At 42.4% G+C, this 23,136-nt stretch overlaps 1 protein-coding gene across 5 annotated transcripts in view; it reads right to left on the bottom strand.

The window, feature by feature from the left end:
* Window positions 1-19,870, bottom strand: part of LOC126236935 (esterase FE4-like) — a 212,734-nt gene extending 192,864 nt beyond the window's left edge. Inside the window, exons 1-5 of one of the 5 annotated variants that reach the window (XM_049946623.1) lie at window positions 19,653-19,847; window positions 14,239-14,376; window positions 8,479-8,610; window positions 6,885-7,035; window positions 4,631-4,816 (exon numbers count right to left, since the gene is read on the bottom strand). In XM_049946623.1, coding sequence (XP_049802580.1) covers window positions 4,631-4,816; window positions 6,885-7,035; window positions 8,479-8,610; window positions 14,239-14,376; window positions 19,653-19,721 — 676 coding nt within the window. In that variant the 5' untranslated portion in view covers window positions 19,722-19,847. Of the gene's footprint in view, window positions 1-4,630; window positions 4,817-6,884; window positions 7,036-8,170; window positions 8,322-8,478; window positions 8,611-14,238; window positions 14,377-19,652 lie in introns of all 5 variants that reach the window. The other 4 variants (XM_049946622.1, XM_049946626.1, XM_049946621.1 and 1 more) reach the window with 4 other exon arrangements.
* Window positions 19,871-23,136: the final 3,266 nt, after the last annotated feature.

Here is a 23,136-nt window from a genome sequence, read left to right as displayed (position 1 = left end):
CATTTTTGAGACGTTTGTATTCCTTTTTGCCTGTTTCATTTACTGCATTTTTACACAGTAAGAGTCTGTATTTTGAATAGTTGTTTGTTTATCATAGTGCTTAAACTATGACTATATAGCGACCGAGAAAAAATATTTTCATTGACACTTACTGGAGAAAGAAACAGAACGTGCAGGAGAATATCTGATGTTTTCCTGCCAGCCACCACTTCGACTGCTCTACAGTACAAAAGACATGGACAAAATGAAAATACTTGTATGCAAGCTTCCATGTTGGATAACATGAAATTGTTCTCAGTTCTCACTGAAATCCAGCTATGCACTCAGTATGAGCATGCTTTTTTAATAGGCGTCTGCGAGGAATTGGGGGGGGGGGGGGAATGAACTTTGCATATACAGGTTTAAGGGCTGGAGGCATTAATTCACCTAATTACTTTTATGTGCAGCAGCCGAATAGTTAAGGTCAGAAACAGCGGGAAATTATGTTAGCCTGAGTATTGTAATAGTTTTGATCTCATTTTTCCCTGGGCCACCATCACATCAATCCCCTCAAAACTGTTGAGTTGACGGGCATCTCGTGTACGAGTATGTAGTATCCTGATTGACGTTCTGCATGTGACGAAATTGACTACGTGACGGGCACATGTTTGTTGATTCAAGACACAAGCGCCCATAGAACCACATTTTAAAGCCATATGTGAGAAAGCTGAAAATCGACATAAATTCTGGTGTTGGTGTCTGGCAACAGATGAAACATGAACCCAAATTACGTGACGGAAATAAAACTGCCGTCAAAGCAGTATGCTCCAGAAGATACATTTACACATCTACATGGTTACTGTGCAATTTCGACTTATGTGCCTCGCACAGGATAAATGTAAAAAATAAAAAATTCACCAATAGTTTTGTTGACGGAGTCGGTCTCAGGGACGTTTCTAAGACCTATCATGCGCCGGCATGTAGCGCTATTTACAGGAGGACAAATCTGTGCCTGATTATTTTGGTGGTGAGGCGAAGCATAAGTGAAGAAGATAAGGTAGCAAATACTGTTCCTTTTCCAAGGCAACGATGTTGGACATACCGGCCGCTGAAATGACAAAAATGGTTGAGATGGACTTCTAAACGATTCGCCTGTCACCCTAGTCTAAAAGTATTGTGCTATATGACCTTTTCTGTTTTGGTAGACATAAAAATATTGTTAGAGGAAATAATTTTTCGTGAAATGAAGAGCTATCTGCACGGAAAACGATAATTACGCTGAGATGAAAAATAAATTATTACAGTGAACTAACAATCATACCCGTGGGCAGACTCAGGACGACGCGCCTGTGTCATCCTCGGTCTAACACCCACTATATGTGGTGCGGACAGGCACGTTGACAGCACATAGCTCTCCCAGCCGTTATCAGCTTTCCGACCTTAACCCACTACTTCTCATTTAAGTAGTTTCGCGAATAGCTTCTCGAGGTAGAGTACGACGTGTTTCAGTTATTTCAGCAAGGAAAATCCCAGGAAGTATCTGTAATAAAAACAGTATGCTAGACATTGTCGTCAGGAGTGTTTTTCGCACATCTGCGGAGGCTAACATTTTTATTGAAGGAATAAGAATACTGAAATAACTATAGACGAAGTACATTGACACCGATAGATATTACGTTGAGAATTAAACTCTGGAATCCTCAAAAATACAGATATGTATGTTTTACTTTAACGTAACTACTAATGTACTTCTGTACTTGGCCTTTAGGTCAGTACATACGAAAAACACGAATAAAGTTTTGTGTAATCGATGCATTCAGTATGTCATAAAATAAGACGAAAAGACCGGAATAGTTCAGTGCATATCCCGATTCCAAAGAAGGGAATGTCTAAAGAGTGTTCCAGTCTCCGAATAGTCCCACTACGCTAGGAATGTCATGCTTGAATTCTTACAAAATAGTGTTCCCAAGCATATACTTAGAGAGCTACTGGAAGGAGAATCTGTTTCATTAATTCTGCTAAAGCCTTCAACTGTGTCGACTACAATAAATTATGGAAGGTACACAAAATTATAGGAATACCTCATCACCTCATTTACGTCGGAGTGAATTCATACTCTGACCAAGAAACCACGATGAGAACCCAACATTGAACAACTAGGTGGTTCAATTGGTTCAAATGGCTCTGAGCACTATGGGACTTAATTAACTAACCTAAGGACATCAGACACATCCATGCCCGAGGTAGGATTCGAACCTGCGACCGTAGCGGTCGCCCGGTTCCAGACTGTAGCGCCTAGAACCGCTTGGCCACTCCTGCCTGGGAACAACTAGGTGGGTCAAGATCGAGAAAGGAGTATGACAAGACTACATATTCTCACCTTATTTATTCAGTCTATATGTACAGTAAATTACGAGGATGCCAGCTTAGATGAAGAAGAAACCAAAATTAAAAGAGCTGGGATAAATTTAAATAACCTTAGATATGCAGATGATACCACCCTGATGGCAGAAAATGAAGAACTTTAAATATCCTCTTAGTGAAGGTGAAGAAGAAAGTGCAAAAGCCGGCCGAAGTGGCCGTGCGGTTAAAGGGGCTGCAGTCTGGAACCGCAAGACCGCTACGGTCGCAGGTTCGAATCCTGCCTCGGGCATGGATGTTTGTGATGTCCTTAGGTTAGTTCGGTTTAACTAGTTCTAAGTTCTAGGGGACTAATGACCTCAGCAGTTGAGTCCCATAGTGCTCAGAGCCATTTGAACCAAAGTGCAAAATTGGTCTAATGCAGAATGTCAAGAAACGAATACTACGGCAACTACATCTATCACTTCATGTCATATAGGAGAAGAAACAATGGAGATAGTTACCGTGTTCAGTTACCTCGGCTTCCAGGTTTCTGCTGATGCTGCTGCAGCCATGAAATCAAAAGACACTTCTTACGCTGTTGAAGGGCTATGCCCAATCTTAACAACGTCTCAGGGAGTAGAGACGTAACTTGAACAACGAGGGTCTGTGTAGTAAGGTCTCTGATCTTCCCAGCTGTGATTTACTTAAATGAGGACAGATCATAAGACAGGCTCAACGGCTTAGCATAGACTCTTTTGAAATGTGTTGGACTAAACTCCTTAGAGTTCCGTGGACCGCAAAGAGAAATAACTGCTCAATATTACAGAAAACAATACCAGATTATTCCTTGGACGGTCTGATAGTGAAACAGTGACCTACTTTGCTCACATAATGAGACGATATGAGTCTCTAGAAAATGTCTTAATGCTGGGGAAGATCGAAGGCGAAAGGAGCAGAGGGCGGCAAAGAATGAGGTGGATCGATGGCTTCGGAGAAGTAATGAATTTCAGTCTGGAAAACGGGAGGTCCGGTAGATAGTGTAAGACAGTCGAAATCAGGGTTCTTTAGTTTATGGGATCGGGAGGACTCGAAATCGACTAAACGACAAGACAGAGAGAGAGAGAGAGTGTGTGTGTTTCTAAAGCCCATGTTGCTTGCCATCCAGAAGGCTATCTCACTCCTGATACGTAATCACATTCAGCAGAAAACATATTATAGAATCATTTATAGACCGAGGGGTCCGACAGAGCTCCGGTATTCTGTTAATCACACCTAATTCCTTGTTTTCAGAAGAGTATGACCCGATCTTTCCTGCAGTCTCTGGGAACAGTTCTTTCTTAAAGGGATTATTCGTAAATCATATTTCTGAGTGGAAGTACCTCGGCGTGAATTTCGTACAGATACTGGTGTGGAATGCATGTTGTCCAGAGGCCTCGTTGCGTTTTAACACTAGCACCTGATGTTCGACAGCGCTAACAATGACACTCTTATCTATTAATAGTTCAATGATACGGAAACTACATTAGAGTACTATTCCTTAATTTACATTTCTGAAGCGACATTTGAGAACAGGATTTGGCGTGTTATTTTCATGTTGTTGACGCCCAATTTCAATCATGTGTCATCGACTATAGTGCCTTCTCAATAAAATTTATGCTTGCTGACCGCATTAAGATGTGCCCAGAATTTACTGGGGTCCTGAGATACGTCCACCGTTAGGAATTTGTTTCGGCAGTGTGATATTGGATTTTTGAGGGTGAAGCGTCTTTACAATAACAACTGTCTCTATGAGAAAAATTTTGTTTTAGTGTTAAATTGTTGCATTACTTTCCCCTTTAGGAGATTTGCGTTTCAAAAGAAAGCTTAGCAAATTTCAAGAGAATATGAATATTACCCTACGCCGAAGATTAGAAATAACTGTTTAAATTTGAATACTGTATGATATTTAATAACTCAGGTAACGTTTTGATACGGATGAGAAACGAATACTAGTTCTTTTTCATTTCTCACTAATAGTAAAGCTACCACTGAATGCATGTCATTTGACACGAAACGCTAACTTTAGCTGTGTGAAAATATGATCACTTCCTTGTGTTGATAATATCCATTACCCTATGTGACAGATTTTTATGACACCTTAACGATTATTTCGTAAGGTAGAATTTTAGAAATTAGAACACATAGTTATTGGCTATGGAACTGTCATCTCACAGGTACAGATTTTTAATATTTACACTAAACTACTGTTAAAATAACAGCCGGTTAAATGATTAACTTACAGTAATAACTAAAAACACCGCTTCATTACCTTTGCTTTGTGGAGACAGGAGGTGATAATGAATGGATGCCCCTCCAGCACTTTGACCGAGGATGGTTACTTTCTCTGGATCACCACCAAACGCTCCTATATTCCTCTGCACCCAGCGGAGGGTCTCCAACTGATCCTTCAGACCCATGTTTCCGGGGACGACTTCATCGCTAGTGCTTAAGAACCCTACAGAAAAAAAAGCGAATTTTACATTTATGGCAATTCAAGTAACAACCGAACTTCTAAAGTTACTAACAAATTTGATAAAGCATGCTCAGCAATTCATCTTGCGGTTGAAGCTCTCTGTTTGACCGTGTTTACTTTCAAATATATAATTACAGAAGTGTGGTTCTACTTTGAACATATACAATTTTTTCTTCTTGAACACCCAGATGTGTTGCAAACGAGTTTTAGCATCTTCAGTGAATTCATTTATTCTCTATCAAATAACATGTAAAGAAATATTGCATGATACTGCACAACAGCTTTGAGGTTATGGTATTTACATTTATAAAATTATTATCAGAAAAAGTGTTGAGATGACTCTCTGACATTTAGAGTGCATCTGATAATTTGCTCCAGTTTCTCATCTACAATTACTGACGATTTTTCAATATTACGTTCCGTATGTTCAATGAAACTTTAGTCCTAAAATGAAATTATTGGTTTTCTCCTTTATGCTAATATTATATTAGATTACATTCTGCTGTCAACAAAGTTTTCGCGTGTCATTCTTTAACTATCGTTTATTCTGTTGAAATATTACTTTCCGGAATGTTGTCGGGATATGTTGATTACGAATGAGCTTTATAAATTTACCAGTGGGGAACTGTGTGTGCAAACTGGGTGTACTTATTCTCGTTGACTCTGCAATTTCATGTCGCTACAGGGCTTTTAATCGGTGCTTCCTAACATGCACTGTTCAGTGTTCCGCGTTGTTATGTGTTCTCGACCCGAATTTCGAATGTATGTAGATTTCTGCGCAGAAATATAGCGTGGATACATGAAACGAGGGTTAATGCCAGCCGTTCATTACGTAGAGGTCGGAGTGATGCAACGCCAGAGGGGACCAAGGCAATGCCTGTCGGAAAAGGAGGGCAAATTATTGTTTTACATGCAGGTACCTCGGAGGGATATGTACCAGACTGCTTGCTAATGTTATGTTAAAAAACACAGCTTATTACCACGAAGAGATGAACAGTGTGACTTTTCAAAAGTGGTTCGAAACATCGCTTATGACGAATCTGAAAAGTCCGGCGTGTGTGTGTGTGTGTGTGTGTGCGTGTGCGTGTGCGTGTGTGTGTGTGTGTTTGCGAGCGCGTGCATGTGCTGTAAACTTCTGATTGTTCTTTTAGAACTGAGAACAGGATTCCATCAAAGTGGTGTGTATTCTTGCATTATTTCTTTTCTTCCTATTGTGGCATTTTATATATCGAAAGTTTCTTCTATTATAAATTTTTATGGAAGGCTGTTTCTGTATTTAACATTTTTCGGTCGATGTTTGTATCTATTGTTCCGTGGTTCATGTCCATAAAGTCTTCAGCAAATGCAGGTTGACAGGTGATATTCTTGACATACGAGTGATGGATACGTGCATTGTGCCTGTCTTTGTTCGCGTTGGTTGACTGTACTATAGGTTATTTTCAGTCCGTGCTCTTCGAACATGCTGCCAATCCTGTGACCTGCTATGTTGTTGTAGGTGAGTATGTGCCATTTGTTATTTGTTGTGGATGTTTTAGTGACTTTGAAAACTAGCTGTAACTTTGTTAACTGAGTGATTCCCTCCCCCCTGATTATCCTTGTGGGATGTTAAATCTGGTTGGCCCTATGTGAATTTGAAATCCAATCCTTTCGAATGCAAGCGTTGTGTAACAGAGTTCCAACGCTCTCGTTGTACGTACAATTATGGAAAATCGTCCAGGGCAAATGTCAAATATGCAAGAGTTGTCGACACATGTGCACCTGAGCTTGATATCTGTAGTATTAGATGACAAACATTGCATACAGGTAGTTGGGTGTAGCCCTCACGGATATTCAGCAGGCCTTCTGTAATGGTTAGCAGGCACACGACTCCAGACTAAATCTTTCATAGACGTATTTAAAATATGTTTGAACGTACATTCCTATGATATGCCTTAGATGGCTTCTTCCTGCATAAAACTAACCATCAAATGGCGAACAAAATGCAGTATGCTCTATAGATATGATACCAGTTAGTGACTCGCATGGATGAGATGATACTAAGAATTTTTACCGAGAATTCCCAGGCGATAATTTATGCTGACGAATATGACATCATTGTCCACGAAGTACTCCGGTATACCGGCCGTTCCAGCTCCTCCTGTGAAACATCCACCATGGATCCAGACAATAACAGCTTTCTGTGTTCCATTCTGCGATGGCGTCTGCCGAACATAAGGAACAGCACAACATAACATGCTATTTTGTGAGAAACAGTTATGAACACTTGTTTGCTATAACACTTTTCCCATTCTAACATACACTGAAATAGCCTTGTAAAGTGTTCTTTGCAGGAACATGGGTACCAACACAGATGGTATAGACAATTAAAACGAAGTATGAAACGATCGAGGTTCACACCCATGTATTTGTTCAAATGGCTCGCTTGAGAAGCTACCGGGTAACCTAGATACATTCATCAATAAACATAAAACAGTTATTCTGTGTCCGCCTGCTTAGCTGGCTGGTAACGTGCTTGCCTCCCATGCAAGCGTGCCCGGGTTCGATTCCCGGCCGGGTTGGAGATATTCTCCGCTCGTGAACTGGGTGTTGTGTTGTCCTAATGATCATTTCATCCTCATCACCGGCACGCAAGTCGCTCAATGTGGCGTCAATTGAAATAAGACTTCCACTCCGCGGCTGAACTTTCCCGGATGGGGCCTCCCGGCCAACAATACCATACGCTCATTTCCATTCCATTTTCAGTTATTCTGTTCGGAAGACTGTGAATGAGTGAATGCTACCTTTTCTCAAATATAGCAAGAACAGAAAAGTAGAAAATGTTGTTAGACAAAAAAGCAGTTTCTTTCAGGAAGACACTTGGTTGTTCAAGATGATGTACGAAATCTGACATACAGTGCTTTGTCCTAAATTTGCATTCAGAGAGAATGACGGAACATTAAATTTTTCTTTGAATCTACTTGGTACTTCTTCTTATACTTAACTGTCTCTTTAACTTCTGATATAATTTATTCTGTCTGTAACAAGTGGATAATACTAATGCGACGACAAACGCTATTCAAGTAAGTAAACTAATTTTTCATGATCGTGTAAATAATATTTGCTGTCAATAATTCCAGCATAAGGTCTACTAATACGGTCATATGAGTTTATGCGTAAAGAAGAGAAGAGCAAGCGGAGAAGATAAATGTTTCGTTCAACTTTGCTTCATAGTACCAATGAAAAGGAGAACTTTTCAAGAAACAGAAACTTCCAGATGTGAGTTTACAGTGGAGAAGAAACCTCGTTTTCCTTTATGCAGTATATTATCCAGGATGAGATGATACTAAGAATTTTTACCGAGAATTCCCAGGCGATAATTTATGCTGACGAATATGACATCATTGTCCACGAAGTACTCCGATATACCGGCCGTTCCAGCTCCTCCTGTGAAACATCCACCATGGATCCAGACAATAACAGCTTTCTGTGTTCCATTCTGCGATGGCGTCTGCCGAACATAAGGAACAGCACAACATAACATGCTATTTTGTGAGAAACAGTTATGAACACTTGTTTGCTATAACACTTTTCCCATTCTAACATACAGAAATTAGTGTCTCATTCGATTAGTAATGTATCTACTACCTGCCATAGTGATCACGTACCCCTGGTCCGTAAACGTTCAGGTAGAGGCAGTCCTCCTCCCCGGACGTTTTTCCCTTGCTGTACTGAGGACAGTGGTCTCCCGTGTGCAGAGCATCTCTAACGCCGGACCACGCTGCTTTTCTCACTGGCGGCTGGAGAAACAGAAATTTTATCGTAATTTATACAAGATATAAATAAAGTAAAACTGTAGGCAAACATACGCTAAAACACCTGAAATGTTATCTGAGAACTTACTGCATTATACGAGGCATGTCCCCAATGTAAGTTCCCTTTGGTTAAATAAAACAAACGTGTGCAGATACAAAAAAAAATTATTATTTATTGTACAAAAATCTACAATTGTTAAACAACTTTTGTACATAGCTTTTTAGGCACGTGCCATAGCGTGGCACAAGTTTTTTTATGCCTTCTTCATAGAATGTTTCCGCCTGTGTATTGAACCATGTGGTAACATGTTCTTTCAGCTCGTCATCATCGTTGAAGTGTTGACCACCAAGGACAGATTTTAGGTGTAAGAAGAGATAAAAGTCGTTACGAGCGAGGTCTGGGCTGTACGGAGGATGATCAAACGCGTCCCAGTGAAATTCCCGTAAGAGTTGTTTGGTCACATTAATCGTGTGAGGTCGGGTATTATCGCGGAGAAAAACGACACCTTTTGGCAGTAATTCTCGGCGCTTGTTCTGTATTGCGCGGCGCAGTTTCTTAATGGTCTCGTAGTAACCGTCTGCATTGATTATTTGGCCTCGAGGTAAGAAATCAATCAGCAAAATGCATTTTCTGTCCCAAAAAACGGTATACATGACTTTTCGAGGTGTCAAGATTTGCTTAGGCTTAACCTTCGTTGGGGATGAAGTGTGCCTCCACTCCATTCACTGACGTTTTGTTTCAGGGGTGTCATACGATACCCAAGATTCATCCCCCGTGACTATTCGAGAAAGAAAACCATCACCTTCTTCATTCTAGCGTATCAAAAACTGAGGTGCACTGCCCATCCGTTGTTTTTTGTGTTGTTCAGTAAGAAATTTGGTTACTCAACGTGAGCAAAGTTTTCGAAATTTCAGTTTTACAGTAATGATTTGATTAGTTAGTGATCGTGAGATTCGCGGAACTTCCATAGCAAGGGCACTAAGTGTAAACTTACGGTTGTGCTTATTTTTCCCTTCAGTTGTGCGAACCAGTTCATCAGTAACCACAGCCGGTCGCCCACTTCATTCTTCATCGTGCACTTGATCACGTCCTTCACTGAACAGTCTGACCCATCTTCTAACCATTGAATCACTCATATCATTCTGTCCGTAAATATCGCAGATTTGCCGATGAATTTCCTTTTGTTTAACTTTCTTTGCATTTAGAAAACGAATCACAGATCTGATTTCACACGGGGCGGCATTTTCAATTACGGCTGACGTAATGAAGAAGCACTACAAAGCACACGTCGGCAGCAGCGATCTGAAAATGCCGTACATGTCTTCTCCTTGAGTCAGAGTAACTGCTGTGCATGCTCGGAACTGCGATAGTAGCGCTGCCGCGGATAGAAATAGAAACGGAACTTACTTCGTGGACGACCTTCGTATCTGTGTAAAACTATATTGTTATCTTCAACAGAAAAGCAACTGACTATCAAAGAGGTGACGAAATTCCGCAGATGTGATTTGGCACTGTATGGAATTGCTGCTCTACTACTATAATATGTCGGTAAACTAGACAAGCGTCAGTATAGTTGCCGTCCAGAGTGCATCGGTGTATGATATTAACACATATAGCTGTTGTTTGTTGCTAGAACCAGAAGAAGAATAAAGGCTAGTTCAGTATATGATCGAGACAATTAAAGTCAACCAGATATCATGACATACAAGGCTCTGAAGGTCACACTGGGCGATACCAGTTGAAGGCAGTGTAGTCGAGACTACTACGACAGCTTTGTAATTTGTGTTCTTGGGTCTATTTTTATCCAAATTAGTTTCACCAGTATTTCGCGATCGACTGTATTTTTGTATTCAAAAATAGATGAAATATAGATGTTGTCCGCTAAAAGAAATTTATTTAAAATTTTGATTTGATTGATTAATGCTTATGCTCATCATAGTAATTTTACTTTTTATATTCCCTCCATACAACTTCGATAATTTATTATTTTCTGCTCAAACAGCACGTCACCTACTAAATAATGAACCTTACTTTTAACCAAAAATAACACCTACATAGAGCAATAGTTCACACACACACATCCCCCGCCAGTATTTAATCTAGGATATGGTGAGAAGTAACGTAGTAACTTCATCAGAATTTTCATATACAATATGCAATCAAAAGTATCCGGAGACCTGGCTGAAAATGACTTACAGGTTTGTGGCACCCTCCATCGGTAATGCTGGAATTCAGTGTGGTGTTAGCCCACCCTTAGCCTTGATGACAGTTTCCAATCCTGCAAGCATACGTTCAATCAAGTTCTGGAAGGTTTCTTGGGGAATGGCAGCCCGTTCTTCACTGAGCCCTGCACTGAGCAGAAGTATCGATGTCGGTCGATGAGGCCTGGCACGAAGTCGGCGTTCCAAAACATCCCAAAATTGTTCTATAGGATTCAGGTCAGAACTCTGTGCGGGCCAGTCCATTACAGGGATGTTATTGTCGTGTAACCACTCCTCCACAGGCCGTGCATTTTGAACAGGTGCTCGATCGTATTGAAACACGCACTCGCCATCCCCGAATTGCTGTTCAACAGCGGGAAACAAGAAGGTGCTTAAAACATCAATGTAGACTTGTGCTGTGATACTGCCACTCCAAACAAGAAGGGGTGCAAGCCCCCTCCATGTAAAACACGACCACACCACAACACCACCGCCTCCGAATTGGCACTACAAACACTGGCAGATGACGTTCGCCGGGCATCCCCCATACCCACACCTTGCCATCGGCACGCCACATTGTGTACCGTCATTCGTCACTCAACACAAGTTTTTCCACAGTTAAATCGGTCAATGTTTACGCTCCTTATACGAAACGATGCGTCGTTTCGCATTTACGGGCGTGATTTGTGGCTCATGATCAGCCGCTCGACCATGAAATCCAAGTTTCCTCACCTCCCGCCCAACTGTCATAGAACTTACAGTGGATCCTGATGCAGTTTGGAATTCCTGTGTGATGGTGTGGAAAGATGTCTGCCTATTACTTAGCACGACCTTCTTTAGCTGTCGGCGATCTCTGTCAACCAACCGACAAGGTCGGCCTGTACGCTTCTGTGCTGTACGTGTCCCTTCACCTTTCCACTTCACTATCACATCGGAAATGTGGAAATTTCGCGTGCAGACGTATGGCACAAGTGACACCAAATCACCTGACCACGTTCGAAGTCCGTGAATTCCGCCGAGAGCCCCATTCTGCTCTCTCACGACGTCGAATGACGACTGAGGCCGCTGATATGGAGTACCTGGCAGTAGGTGGCAGCACAATCCACCTAATATGAAAAACGTATGTTTTTTGGGGTCTCAAGATACTTTTGATCACATAGTGTTTCCTCGAAAATTCTTGATGAATTCCGTGATATTTCCACAAATGGATGGAACAGTAGTACAGAACTGCTCTGGCTGCATATTTTCTTCCACAACGGGGCACTAGCAAAGGAAATACTGAATGGTTGTAATTAAACTGATGGTGTTCCGAGTGCTGCATTGTGAGATGTAGGCATCGTAGGACACTGATATTCGTTAATCTGTGCGCTTGCGGAGTACGTTGAGAAAAAATAGTTGCACTTACTGCCACCGGTTGAAAATATGGCGCTGAAGCAGCAAGAATATGGTGTGGGAGCAGGAAAAGGGGAGGAACGATCAAGCACATGATAGTGGTGGTTCTGATACTTTTATTAGGATGTGGTCACAAGTTAAACATGTGTTCGATATGGCCTCCCGACCCAGCAACATGCTACATCCATAACATAGCACGGCAGACAGTTGCTCGCAGTATACCTGGAGCAATCAGGGTGGTACGTCATCGTATGCTATTCTTCAGATCAGGAAGAGTGGTGTGGACACAGACGTGATCTAGCAAAACTGGAATTACGTAGAGATCCTTATAACGTGCAGATGTGACTGTACACCTAACAGATGTGCGAGATGTCATGCAAGAAAAACGGACCGAGCATGAAGGAGCGTGTCAAACCAAACCACACAGTCACATAAGATGAGTGTAGTGGATGTTGCTGCACAACATGTGGCAGACCTCCATATGCGACAGTTCTTTGCATTCGCTACACCTTGCAGAGTAAAATGTGCCTCGTCCGTACAAAGAATATTCCCCGGCCACATTTCATCCGTTTCCGTGCTGATCAAAAAACGAAAAGCCATGGGGTTGTAGCCCATTTTGAGGCATTATTTGGTGCACATTCTGAATCATTGCCGAATACCAGAATGAAATCCGTCGCAAAGTCTTTTGTACTGTTGAGAGAAGTTCAAACACTGACTTCAAAATATCTGAGGTATGTTCAGCGTGGCCCACTATAGCTACAGCAAATTCATCAACAACCGCAATTGGAATGGGCCGCCTCCTTCTCCCTATTGCAGCACCTGCTTCACCTATTTCTTCAGATTTCTTTGTCATTCCCCATAGCAAATTTATTGACAAGTCTGCTCTTCGTATCTATTATTGTCGGTGATATTACTGCAAGCCACTGCTGCTACTGCCGCCGTTCTGACAGAACAACTTTACCGGCAGCGCATGGGCTTCCTCCTCAATAGACATTTCTTTTCGTACAGAAAAATTCAACCTCCTTAACTCTTTACACCAGAAAACAGTTCAAAAATGAATCAACATATGTCGCCAAGTGACAAACACCATACTGATGTCAAAAGAGGGAACATTTCACCTAAAGACTGCTTACAGCGCCATATTTTCACCTGGTGGCAGAAAGTTGAATTACTATTTTTTTTTTCAGTATACTCCATGAGTTCACCGGTAATGAACATCTTATGATGTTTTAGCAGTCTGCAATGTATGCAGGAGCCAGTGCAGCATTCGGACCACCGACAGTTTAATTATAACTACTTGAAACCTTCAACTGGGTCGGGCTATAGCTACAAGAAATTCGGTAACATGATTTGAATACTGTCAGTGTCATAAACTGCTTTCCAGGAAACACACACTTGCACTTGCTTCACCTACTATTTACCGTATCGGACTTCTCGCTTTTAATAATGGATTGATAATCATTTACCATAACATACTGCTTAGCTAGAGATTCTCGTAAGCAGTATGTATCGGCTGACAGAATTACGTTGCATAACCATCTTTCTGTTTATTTAGAGCTCCTCTCAACCGATACCATATGAAATTTACATACAGGAGTAGTATCTCCTGAATCCAAAACGTCAGCTGTATCTATTAAATCTGAAATAAAAGAAAACTGCCAGATTATTGGACATTTTGCAGTTGGATAAAATTTATCGTACCTCATTCATCTGATATTTTACGAATGCACTTTTGCAAGACACACTTGTATTAAGTGTCATCTTAAGGAATTTAATGTTAACCTATTTCGGTCAACAGTTCGCTAGTGCTGCTGTTAGACAGACGCTCCTATACTCATTACATTCCACAGCATACTGAAGTGTAATCATAACAATATGCGTTCTTATAATTACCCTCGTAAGTCTAAATTTTGAATAAGTTTTCCGGTTAAGGTTTTAACAGTGTGCTGTACGATGTCTGTAAGATATCTCGTACACCAATCGGGAATATGCATTGAATACCTATCCTCAACTACTTACCTGGAAACGGAGATCGTCAACTGGCGGTTCCGCATACGGAATACCTTCAAACTTGAACATGGATCTGTTAGTGTACGTTTGTGACATCTGTCCTCTCAGGGTACCTTCTTGTGTGTCTACTGTTACATATTCTTGTGCCTGTAAGGAATGTAGTGAAAATAATTAGAAGGTGAGATAAAGAATAAAATGTTTACTTAAACAACTACGTAACAAATTCAAAAGTCTTTTAAATTAGAAAACGTTTGCACCGCGTAACGGAGCCCAAAACAGCAGATTCAAAATATAGCAACTGAAATAACGAAAAATTAATTGCCTTCCAGAGTTTTGATTACTTTATGTGGGGTATGTATCGTTTTAGGCAGACGTCATGACGGTGCCTTCTCTAAAGTCAGGGCCGATTCCTTCCCCTGTCGTTATCCAACTAACTTTCTTCTGGGTCGCTAATGACGTCGACATCGACGACGCTATTTTCCCATTTTTATCCATCGACGCTGAGTTCTATAGTTATAGGAAACAAGCAACACTTTGTTCAGTATTTAAACGGCATGCTTTCAAATATATTTATCACATACGAGATCTTTAAGGGGAGGTTCCGGTGAAATTTCAACCCGGTCGTAAAAAAATCAGAGACGCTGATAATTTGCTTCGTAACGTTTCATGGCATACTAAATTTAGTGGGTGAATCCAATTTGCTAAATGAAATTTTTTCACTTCATTTTAATTTTTGAGCTGTGAAAAAACACTATTTTTTCAAATCCGTACGTGGAGTTAATAGTTATCACGAAATGTATTCACGAAGAAAGTTGCAGCCAAACATGTTAAAAATTGATGGAGGAGTAGGAGTTTTTATTAAGGTCATTTTGATTTTTTTCAAAACAGTTGAAGTATAGTTAGTTTTCTATCAGTGGATAGATGTGTATAGTACAGAAATTTAATTGAGACACTAATTTTATATGAATACGTACCTATATATACGTAAACTGCTCAGTTGTGAACTGGAAAGTAATTATTGCTAAAAGTTTCTGGCCCATGATTGGTGGCGACGGGGTGTGAGGTTCTTACGACGAGCAGATGCTCACCATTTGAACACACTTTAATTACTTCACATAACTTTATTCATACGACGATACATACACACACTTTACTGGTCAATGCCCCTGCAGTCTACTAACTCTAATGTGACGCGGATGCCCGGCGATTGATGACAGTGAGACGTCTGACGGCCACGAAAGACCCACTTTCATTCCACGTGGCCAGCTATACACGCCGCTGACGACCGGCAATTGTGGACGCGGTGGAGAAGGGAATGTGTGATGTAATACGTAAAATGAAAATAAAGAATACAATTCTTAAACGTAGCAAGTCGTCTTTTATTTTTTCCTTCGTACTAGGCACAAATTGCATAATGACTTAGTACACTACTGGCCATTAAAATTGCTACACCAAGAAGAAATGCAGATGATAAACAGGTATTCATTGGACAAATATATTATACTAGAATTGACATGTGATTACATTTTCACGGAATTTGCGTGCATAGATCCTGAGAAATCAGTACCCATAACAACCACATCTGGCCGTAATAACGGCCTTGATACGCCTGGGCATTGAGTCAAACAGAGCTTGGATGGCGTGTACAGGTACAGCTGCCCATGCAGCTTCAACACGATACCACAGTTCATCAAAAGTAGTGACTGGCGTATTGTGACTAGCCAGTTACTTGGCCACCATTGACCAGACGCTTTGAATTGGTGAGTGATGTGGAGACTGTGCTGGCCAGGGCAGCAGTCGAACATTTCTTGTATCCAGAACGGCCCGTACAGGACCTGCAACATGCGGTCGAGCATTATCCTGCTGAAATATAGGGTTCTGCAGGAATCGAATGAAGGGTAGAGCCACGGGTCGTAACGCATCTGAAATGTAACGTCCACTGTTCAAAGTGCCATCAATGCGAACCAGAGGTGACCGAGACGTGTAAGCAATGGCACCCCATACCACCACGCCGGGTGATACCCCAGTATGGCGATGACGAAAACTAACTTCCAATGTGCGTTCACCGCGATGTCCCCAAACACGGATGCGACCATCATGATGCGGTAAGCAGAACCTGAATTCATCCGAAAAAAGACGTCTTGCCATTCGTGCATCTAGGTTCGTCCCTGAGTAAACCATTGCAGGCGCTCCTGTCTGTGATGTAGCGTCAAGGGTAATCGCAGCCATGGTCTCCGAGCTGATAGTCCATGCTGCTGCAAACGTCGTCGAACTGTTCGTGCAGATGGTTGTTGTCTTGCAAACGTCCCCATCTGTTGAATCAGGGATCGAGACGTGACTGCGCTATCCATTGCAGCCATGCGGATAAGATGCCTGACATCTCGATTGCTAGTGATACGAGGCCGTTGGGATCCAGCACGGCGTTCCGTATTACACTCTGAATCCACCGATTCCGTATTCTGCTAACAGTCATTGGCTCTCGACCAACGCGAGCAGCAATGTCGCGATACGATAAACCGCAATCTACATAGGCTGCAATCCGACCTTTATCAAAGTCGGAATCGTGATGGTACGCATTTCTCCTTCTTACACGAGGCATCACAATAACGTTTCACCAGGCAACGCCGTGCAACTACTGTTTGTGTATGAGAAACCGGTTGGAAACTTTCCTAATGTCAGCACGTTGTAGGTGTCGCCACCGGCGCCAAGCTTTTGTAAATGCTCTGAAAAGCTAATCATTTGCATATCACAGCATCTTCATCCTGTCGGTTAAATTTCGCGTCTGTAGCACGTCAGCTTCGTGGTGTAGCAGTTTTAATGGCCAGTAGTGTATTTCTACACTCCTGGAAATGGAAAAAAGAACACATTGACACCGGTGTGTCAGACCCACCATACTTGCTCCGGACACTGCGAGAGGGCTGTACAAGCAATGATCACACGCACGGCACAGCGGACACACCAGGAACCGCGGTGTTGGCCGTCGAATGGCGCTAGCTGCGCAGCATTTGTGCACCGCCGCCGTCAGTGTCAGCCAGTTTGCCGTGGCATACGGAGCTCCATCGCAGTCTTTATCACTGGTAGCATGCCGCGACAGCGTGGACGTGAACCGTATGTGCAGTTGACGGACTTTGAGCGAGGGCGTATAGTGGGCATGCGGGAGGCCGGGTGGACGTACCGCCGAATTGCTCAACACGTGGGGCGTGAGGTCTCCACAGTACATCGATGTTGTCGCCAGTGGTCGGCGGAAGGTGCACGTGCCCGTCGACCTGGGACCGGACCGCAGCGACGCACGGATGCACGCCAAGACCGTAGGATCCTACGCAGTGCCGTAGGGGACCGCACCGCCACTTCCCAGCAAATTAGGGACACTGTTGCTCCTGGGGTATCGGCGAGGACCATTCGCAACCGTCTCCATGAAGCTGGGCTACGGTCCCGCACACCGTTACGCCGTCTTCCGCTCACGCCCCAACATCGTGCAGCCCGCCTCCAGTGGTGTCGCGACAGGCGTGAATGGAGGGACGAATGGAGACGTGTCGTCTTCAGCGATGAGAGTCGCTTCTGCCTTGGTGCCAATGATGGTCGTATGCGTGTTTGGCGCCGTGCAGGTGAGCGCCACAATCAGGACTGCATACGACCGAGGCACACAGGGCCAACACCCGGCATCATGGTGTGGGGAGCGATCTCCTACACTGGCCGTACACCACTGGTGATCGTCGAGGGGACACTGAATAGTGCACGGTACATCCAAACCGTCATCGAACCCATCGTTCTACCATTCCTAGACCGGCAAGGGAACTTGCTGTTCCAACAGGACAATGCACGTCCGCATGTATCCCGTGCCACCCAACGTGCTCTAGAAGGTGTAAGTCAACTACCCTGGCCAGCAAGATCTCCGGATCTGTCCCCCATTGAGCATGTTTGGGACTGGATGAAGCGTCGTCTCACGCGGTCTGCACGTCCAGCACGAACGGTGGTCCAACTGAGGCGCCAGGTGGAAATGGCATGGCAAGCCGTTCCACAGGACTACATCCAGCATCTCTACGATCGTGTCCATGGGAGAATAGCAGCCTGCATTGCTGCGAAAGGTGGATATACACTGTACTAGTGCCGACATTGTGCATGCTCTGTTGCCTGTGTCTATGTGCCTGTTGTTCTGTCAGTGTGATCATGTGATGTATCTGACCCCAGGAATGTGTCCATAAAGTTTCCCCTTCCTGGGACAATGAATTCACGGTGTTCTTATTTCAATTTCCAGGAGTGTATTTTATGCTAAATTTTTGTCACCTATTATAAATGTAGAATTTGTGTAACTAATCTACACTTTTCGTATCTATATTGTTAAAAAGGTGACTACACTTCAATTACTTTGAAAAAATCAAATTGGCCTGAAAGAAAAAATGCTACACGAAAAAAAAAAAAAGGCCGGCCGCTGGTGGCCGAGCGGTTCTGGCGCTATAGTCTGGAACCGCGCGACCGCTACGGTCGCAGGTTCGAATCCTGCCTCGGGCATGGATGTGTGTGTTGTCCTTAGGTTAGTTAGGTTTAAGTAGTTCTAAGTTCTAGGGGACTTATGACCTCAGCAGTTGAGTCCCATAGTGCTCAGAGCCATTTTTGAAAAAAAAAAAAATGGCTCTGAGCACTACGGGACTCAACTGCTGAGGTCATAAGTCCCCTCGAACTTAGAACTACTTAAACCTAACTAACCTAAGGACATCACACACACTCATGCCCGAGGCAGGATTCGAACCTGCGACCTTAGCGGTCGCGCCATTCCAGACTGTACCTCCTAGAAGCACTCGGCCACTTCGTCCGGCAAATGCTACTCCTCTATCAGTTTTAAAAATATTTGGCTGAATGAATTTTGTGATTATATTCTGTGATAACCAACAACTCCACCCACGGGTTTGAAAAAATGTAGATTTTTTTTTCAGTACTCAAAAATTCGAAAGCGATGAAAAAAATTTTGTTTAGCATACTGGATTTACCCACTGAATTCAGTATTCTGAGATACGTTATGAAATAAACTTCTTTGTAATTGGGATGAAATTTCACCATTTTAATCATACGAAGGATGAACTAAGGTTTTTTATTTATTTGTTTTCTATCTGCACCGTAATTAAGTGGAAAAAATCACAATATTCATTTCAAATACTACGGTAAATCAATACTTTTGCAAAGTGTAGTAATGTGTAATTGGTAGTTTTTGCAAGCAGTCGTCCTCTGTGCTCACGTAATGAGCGAAATCTGTTTTCCAATGTTGATAAAATAGAAATCCTAAACCTAGATTCCTTTCATTTCATGATTCTTCTAGGCACCATACCAATCACTTGTTTATCATCGGGTAATATAACTCGATTAAACAGACTGTGTTGACAAGTGTGACAGTAAACTAAATGTCACGTTAGACAAAGTAAAGAACTTACATGAATGACCACCGGTACTAAAGAGAGATGTAACACTGTTGCCATGTGAAGTACAGTGAAGAAGCCCATGTTGACCACAAACAGATCTCCTCAGACACTAACTGCTGTTGACAGAACAAAGTAAATGGGTCTTTGCTTTCACTGATATAGACTCTTGTCGCAGAAAATATCTTTGTGGACACCTCCTTCTCCAGCTATAACGGTACCAAGGCGTTTTATTTCTGATAACAGACTGATGAAAAGCTGTCATACCGTTTATCTGCGATAACTTTAGGAAAATTATCGTCTCTTCTCATTCCTGATGGCTCTCTCATAATTTTCAGGCACTCAGCTGACAAGCTATCGCAGTACGTTATCACATCACACCATTTTCCTCTTAAGATATTTATCGAAAACTCGTGTAATCCACCATTATAAAAGAGTATCTTATCTGCGGTAAAAATGATGGTATTATACAAGTGAACTGAAGTGGTTTAATTACAAAAATAGCAACGTAGAAAGCTGGCCGGGGTGGCCGAGCGGTTCTAGGCGCTACAGTCTGGAACCGCGCGACCGCTACGGTCGCAGGTACGCATCCTGCCTAGGGCATGGATGTGTGTGATGTCCTTAGGTTGGTTAGGTTTAAGTAGTTCTAAGTTCTAGGGGACTGATGACCTTAGAATTTAGGTCCCATAGTGCTTAGAGCCATTTTTGAACTGGAAACGCGAATTTTTATGAACGCCGTCACTGTTCACAAAGGGCATTTACAATACAGGCGTAAAGCATTGGTTTTGAGACCTACATTTCTCTCGTACCCCTTGCCCCTGTTGTGGCAAGAGGCGCCTAACTGGTAGGTCCAGGTAGGCCGTTTTTTCGCCTCTTCTATGAACACATTGTCTGCACACTGGTGCTAGAGATTCTTGCCTCCAGTATTCTGTCCCCAGTAAGTACTTCGAGATGTTCCTTTCCTTAACAGCTGCACATGGTTTTCAACCCCCAAACGTCCACTGCAAGATTTACTGGTAATGACCAAACTTCCTGCTTGTTCTCAACACCAGAAAAATACTTTTCAAAGGTCAGCCACCATAAAGGACTCACATACATTAACAACATACCCGTTCCCATCAGTGTCTGTTAATGCTGATAAACTTCCGGTCGTTTCACAAACACGATGTCTTGGGTGAAAAATTAACATTAAATCGCGCTATTGAGTACGTAAAATAGTAAGAGAGTGACTCGTCATGTACCTGCCAGACATTTAATACGTGCTGGTGTCGTTGGAGGAGTGATGAAACGTTTTGATAACAGAATATTTCACCCATTTATGATACACAGAAAAATTTAAAGAAGCGTAGTAAAGTTAAATTTTTCTTCTTTTGGCACTGTACTTATGAACGCTACTATTATTTAGAACAAACTTCATGAGAGAAAGCGTGTCCTTTGCTGCTGCAATTAAAACACCTAACTCTTTAAACTATTATCTACAAGATGACAGAGAGTACGTATTACTCTTATGATATGCTTCTCTCTACTAAAATTATCTTTCTTAAATATCAGTTAGCTCAGAAAACAATTTGATCTAATATTAATAAAGGAAAATAAGAAAACATTGTTAACTTATCGGCTGGTAGCTATCCAAGTCTTAACACTAATACGAAGAACAATAGTGAATCAACTCATTTATTCAATAAGCTGGAAAATGTGTATTTCTTTTTTAAATATAAATTCTCGTCTATATGTGTACCCTACCGTTTTTAGTTTTTGTCTTCATTTGTAGCTCGTGCTCCCACATTAGATTTTTCACTGGTGTTGTACCATTAGATGTAAAGGAACTGAATATACTGTGGTTTCTTAAAATTCAGACGGCTCATTTGGTGAAAATCAGCCAATAAACCATCTGTCTCTGTTATATGCAGTTTCCTCCATCACGCTCTGTCTGTTAGAATTGGTTATAATACCTGTGTTATCTGAAATAAGCACTAACTCTACGCCACGTGTAATTAATGGAGTATCAATAGCATAAATGAGGAGAAACAGAGGAATGTTGTTCTTGGTAGAACTCATTAACAATTTTCCCCAGTCAAAATACAGTGACGGAAGAAAAATTGCAGTACCAAACAATAATTAATCTAGATCATCAGGTTACCTTCCATTAGGGAAGTGGTTGCACTCAGCGACTGTTACGTAATTTATAAATGATAGAGCGCAGCAACCAGTCGTCTTTTTTTTCTCAGGTTTTATTACGCAAATCCAGGTTTCAGCTAGTGCCTAGCCATTATCAATGCACTATTTTTTAATCTTGATGCATCTTAGTTCCCTCTTGTTCGGGCGTCAGTCACAGGTCTTTGAAAAAAAAAAAAATAGAAAGGACGACTTATTGCTGCGCTCTTTCATTTATAAATTAATGTAGAGTTGCCAAATTTCGGGAATATATTTGCCTAGGGAGCATATTAAAGTGATTAACACTGCAAGGTCACAGGTTAATGTAAGTGCGAAATAGTCATTGCAAATGTGAAATGCTGGTCCATTAATAAGCGATGTAACCGCCAGAATGTTGAATGCAAATTTGCATACATGCATGCATTGTGTTGTATAGGCATCGGATGTCAGTTTGTGGGATGGGGTTCCATACCTGTTGCACTTGGTCGTTCGGTGCCGGGACGTTTAATGCTGTTTGTGGATGACGCTGGTATTCTCGTCCGACGATGACCCATATGTGATTTGGTGGTCGAGCAGGCCAAAGCAACATGTCGACACTCTATAGAGAATGTTGGGTTACAACAGCGGTATTTGGGCGAGCGGCATGGTGTGGGAAAACACTCGTTGGAGTGCTGTTCATGAACAGCAGCAGAACAGATCGAATCAGCAGACTGACTTACACATTTGCAGTCAAGGTGCGCTGGGTAGTCACAAGAGTGCTCCCGGTGTCATACGAAATCGCACCGTAGACCACAACAGCAGGTGTAGGTCCAGTTTGTCTAACAGGCAGGCTGGTTAGTTTTGACCCCTCAGTTAGCCTCCTTCAAACCAACACACTGCCACCACTGGCACCGACGCAGAACAAACTTTCATCAGAAAACACAAAGCCCTCCACCGTGACTTCCAACGAGCTCTCGCTTGACGCCACTGAAATCGCAAATGGCGGTGGTTTCGGGTCAGTGGAATGCATGCTACAGGGCATGTGGCCCGGAACTGTCCCTGAAATAACCAAGTTATAACAGTTCGTTGTGTCACTGTGGCACCACTTGCTACTCAACTGCTGCAACAGATGCAGTGCGATGCGCCAGAGCCAAACGCCGAACGCGTTGGTTTTCTCTCTCGGCAATGCCATGTAGCCGTCTTAAGCCCGGTCTTCTTGCGACCAGTACTACCAGCAATCATGTGCAGTGGCTGTATTCCTACCATGTAATTCTGCAGTGTCGCAAAAGAATCATCCATGTTCTCCTTGCCTTATTACACGATCTCGTTTCAATTCAGCGAGGCCTTAAGGGCATTCTTGACTAAC

The sequence above is a fragment of the Schistocerca nitens genome, chromosome 2 (genome assembly GCF_023898315.1).
Source record: "Schistocerca nitens isolate TAMUIC-IGC-003100 chromosome 2, iqSchNite1.1, whole genome shotgun sequence".
Classification (NCBI taxonomy): Eukaryota; Metazoa; Arthropoda; class Insecta; order Orthoptera; family Acrididae; genus Schistocerca; species Schistocerca nitens.
Note: the sequence above shows the minus strand (reverse complement) of the source record. Positions and strands in the feature narration are given on the sequence as shown.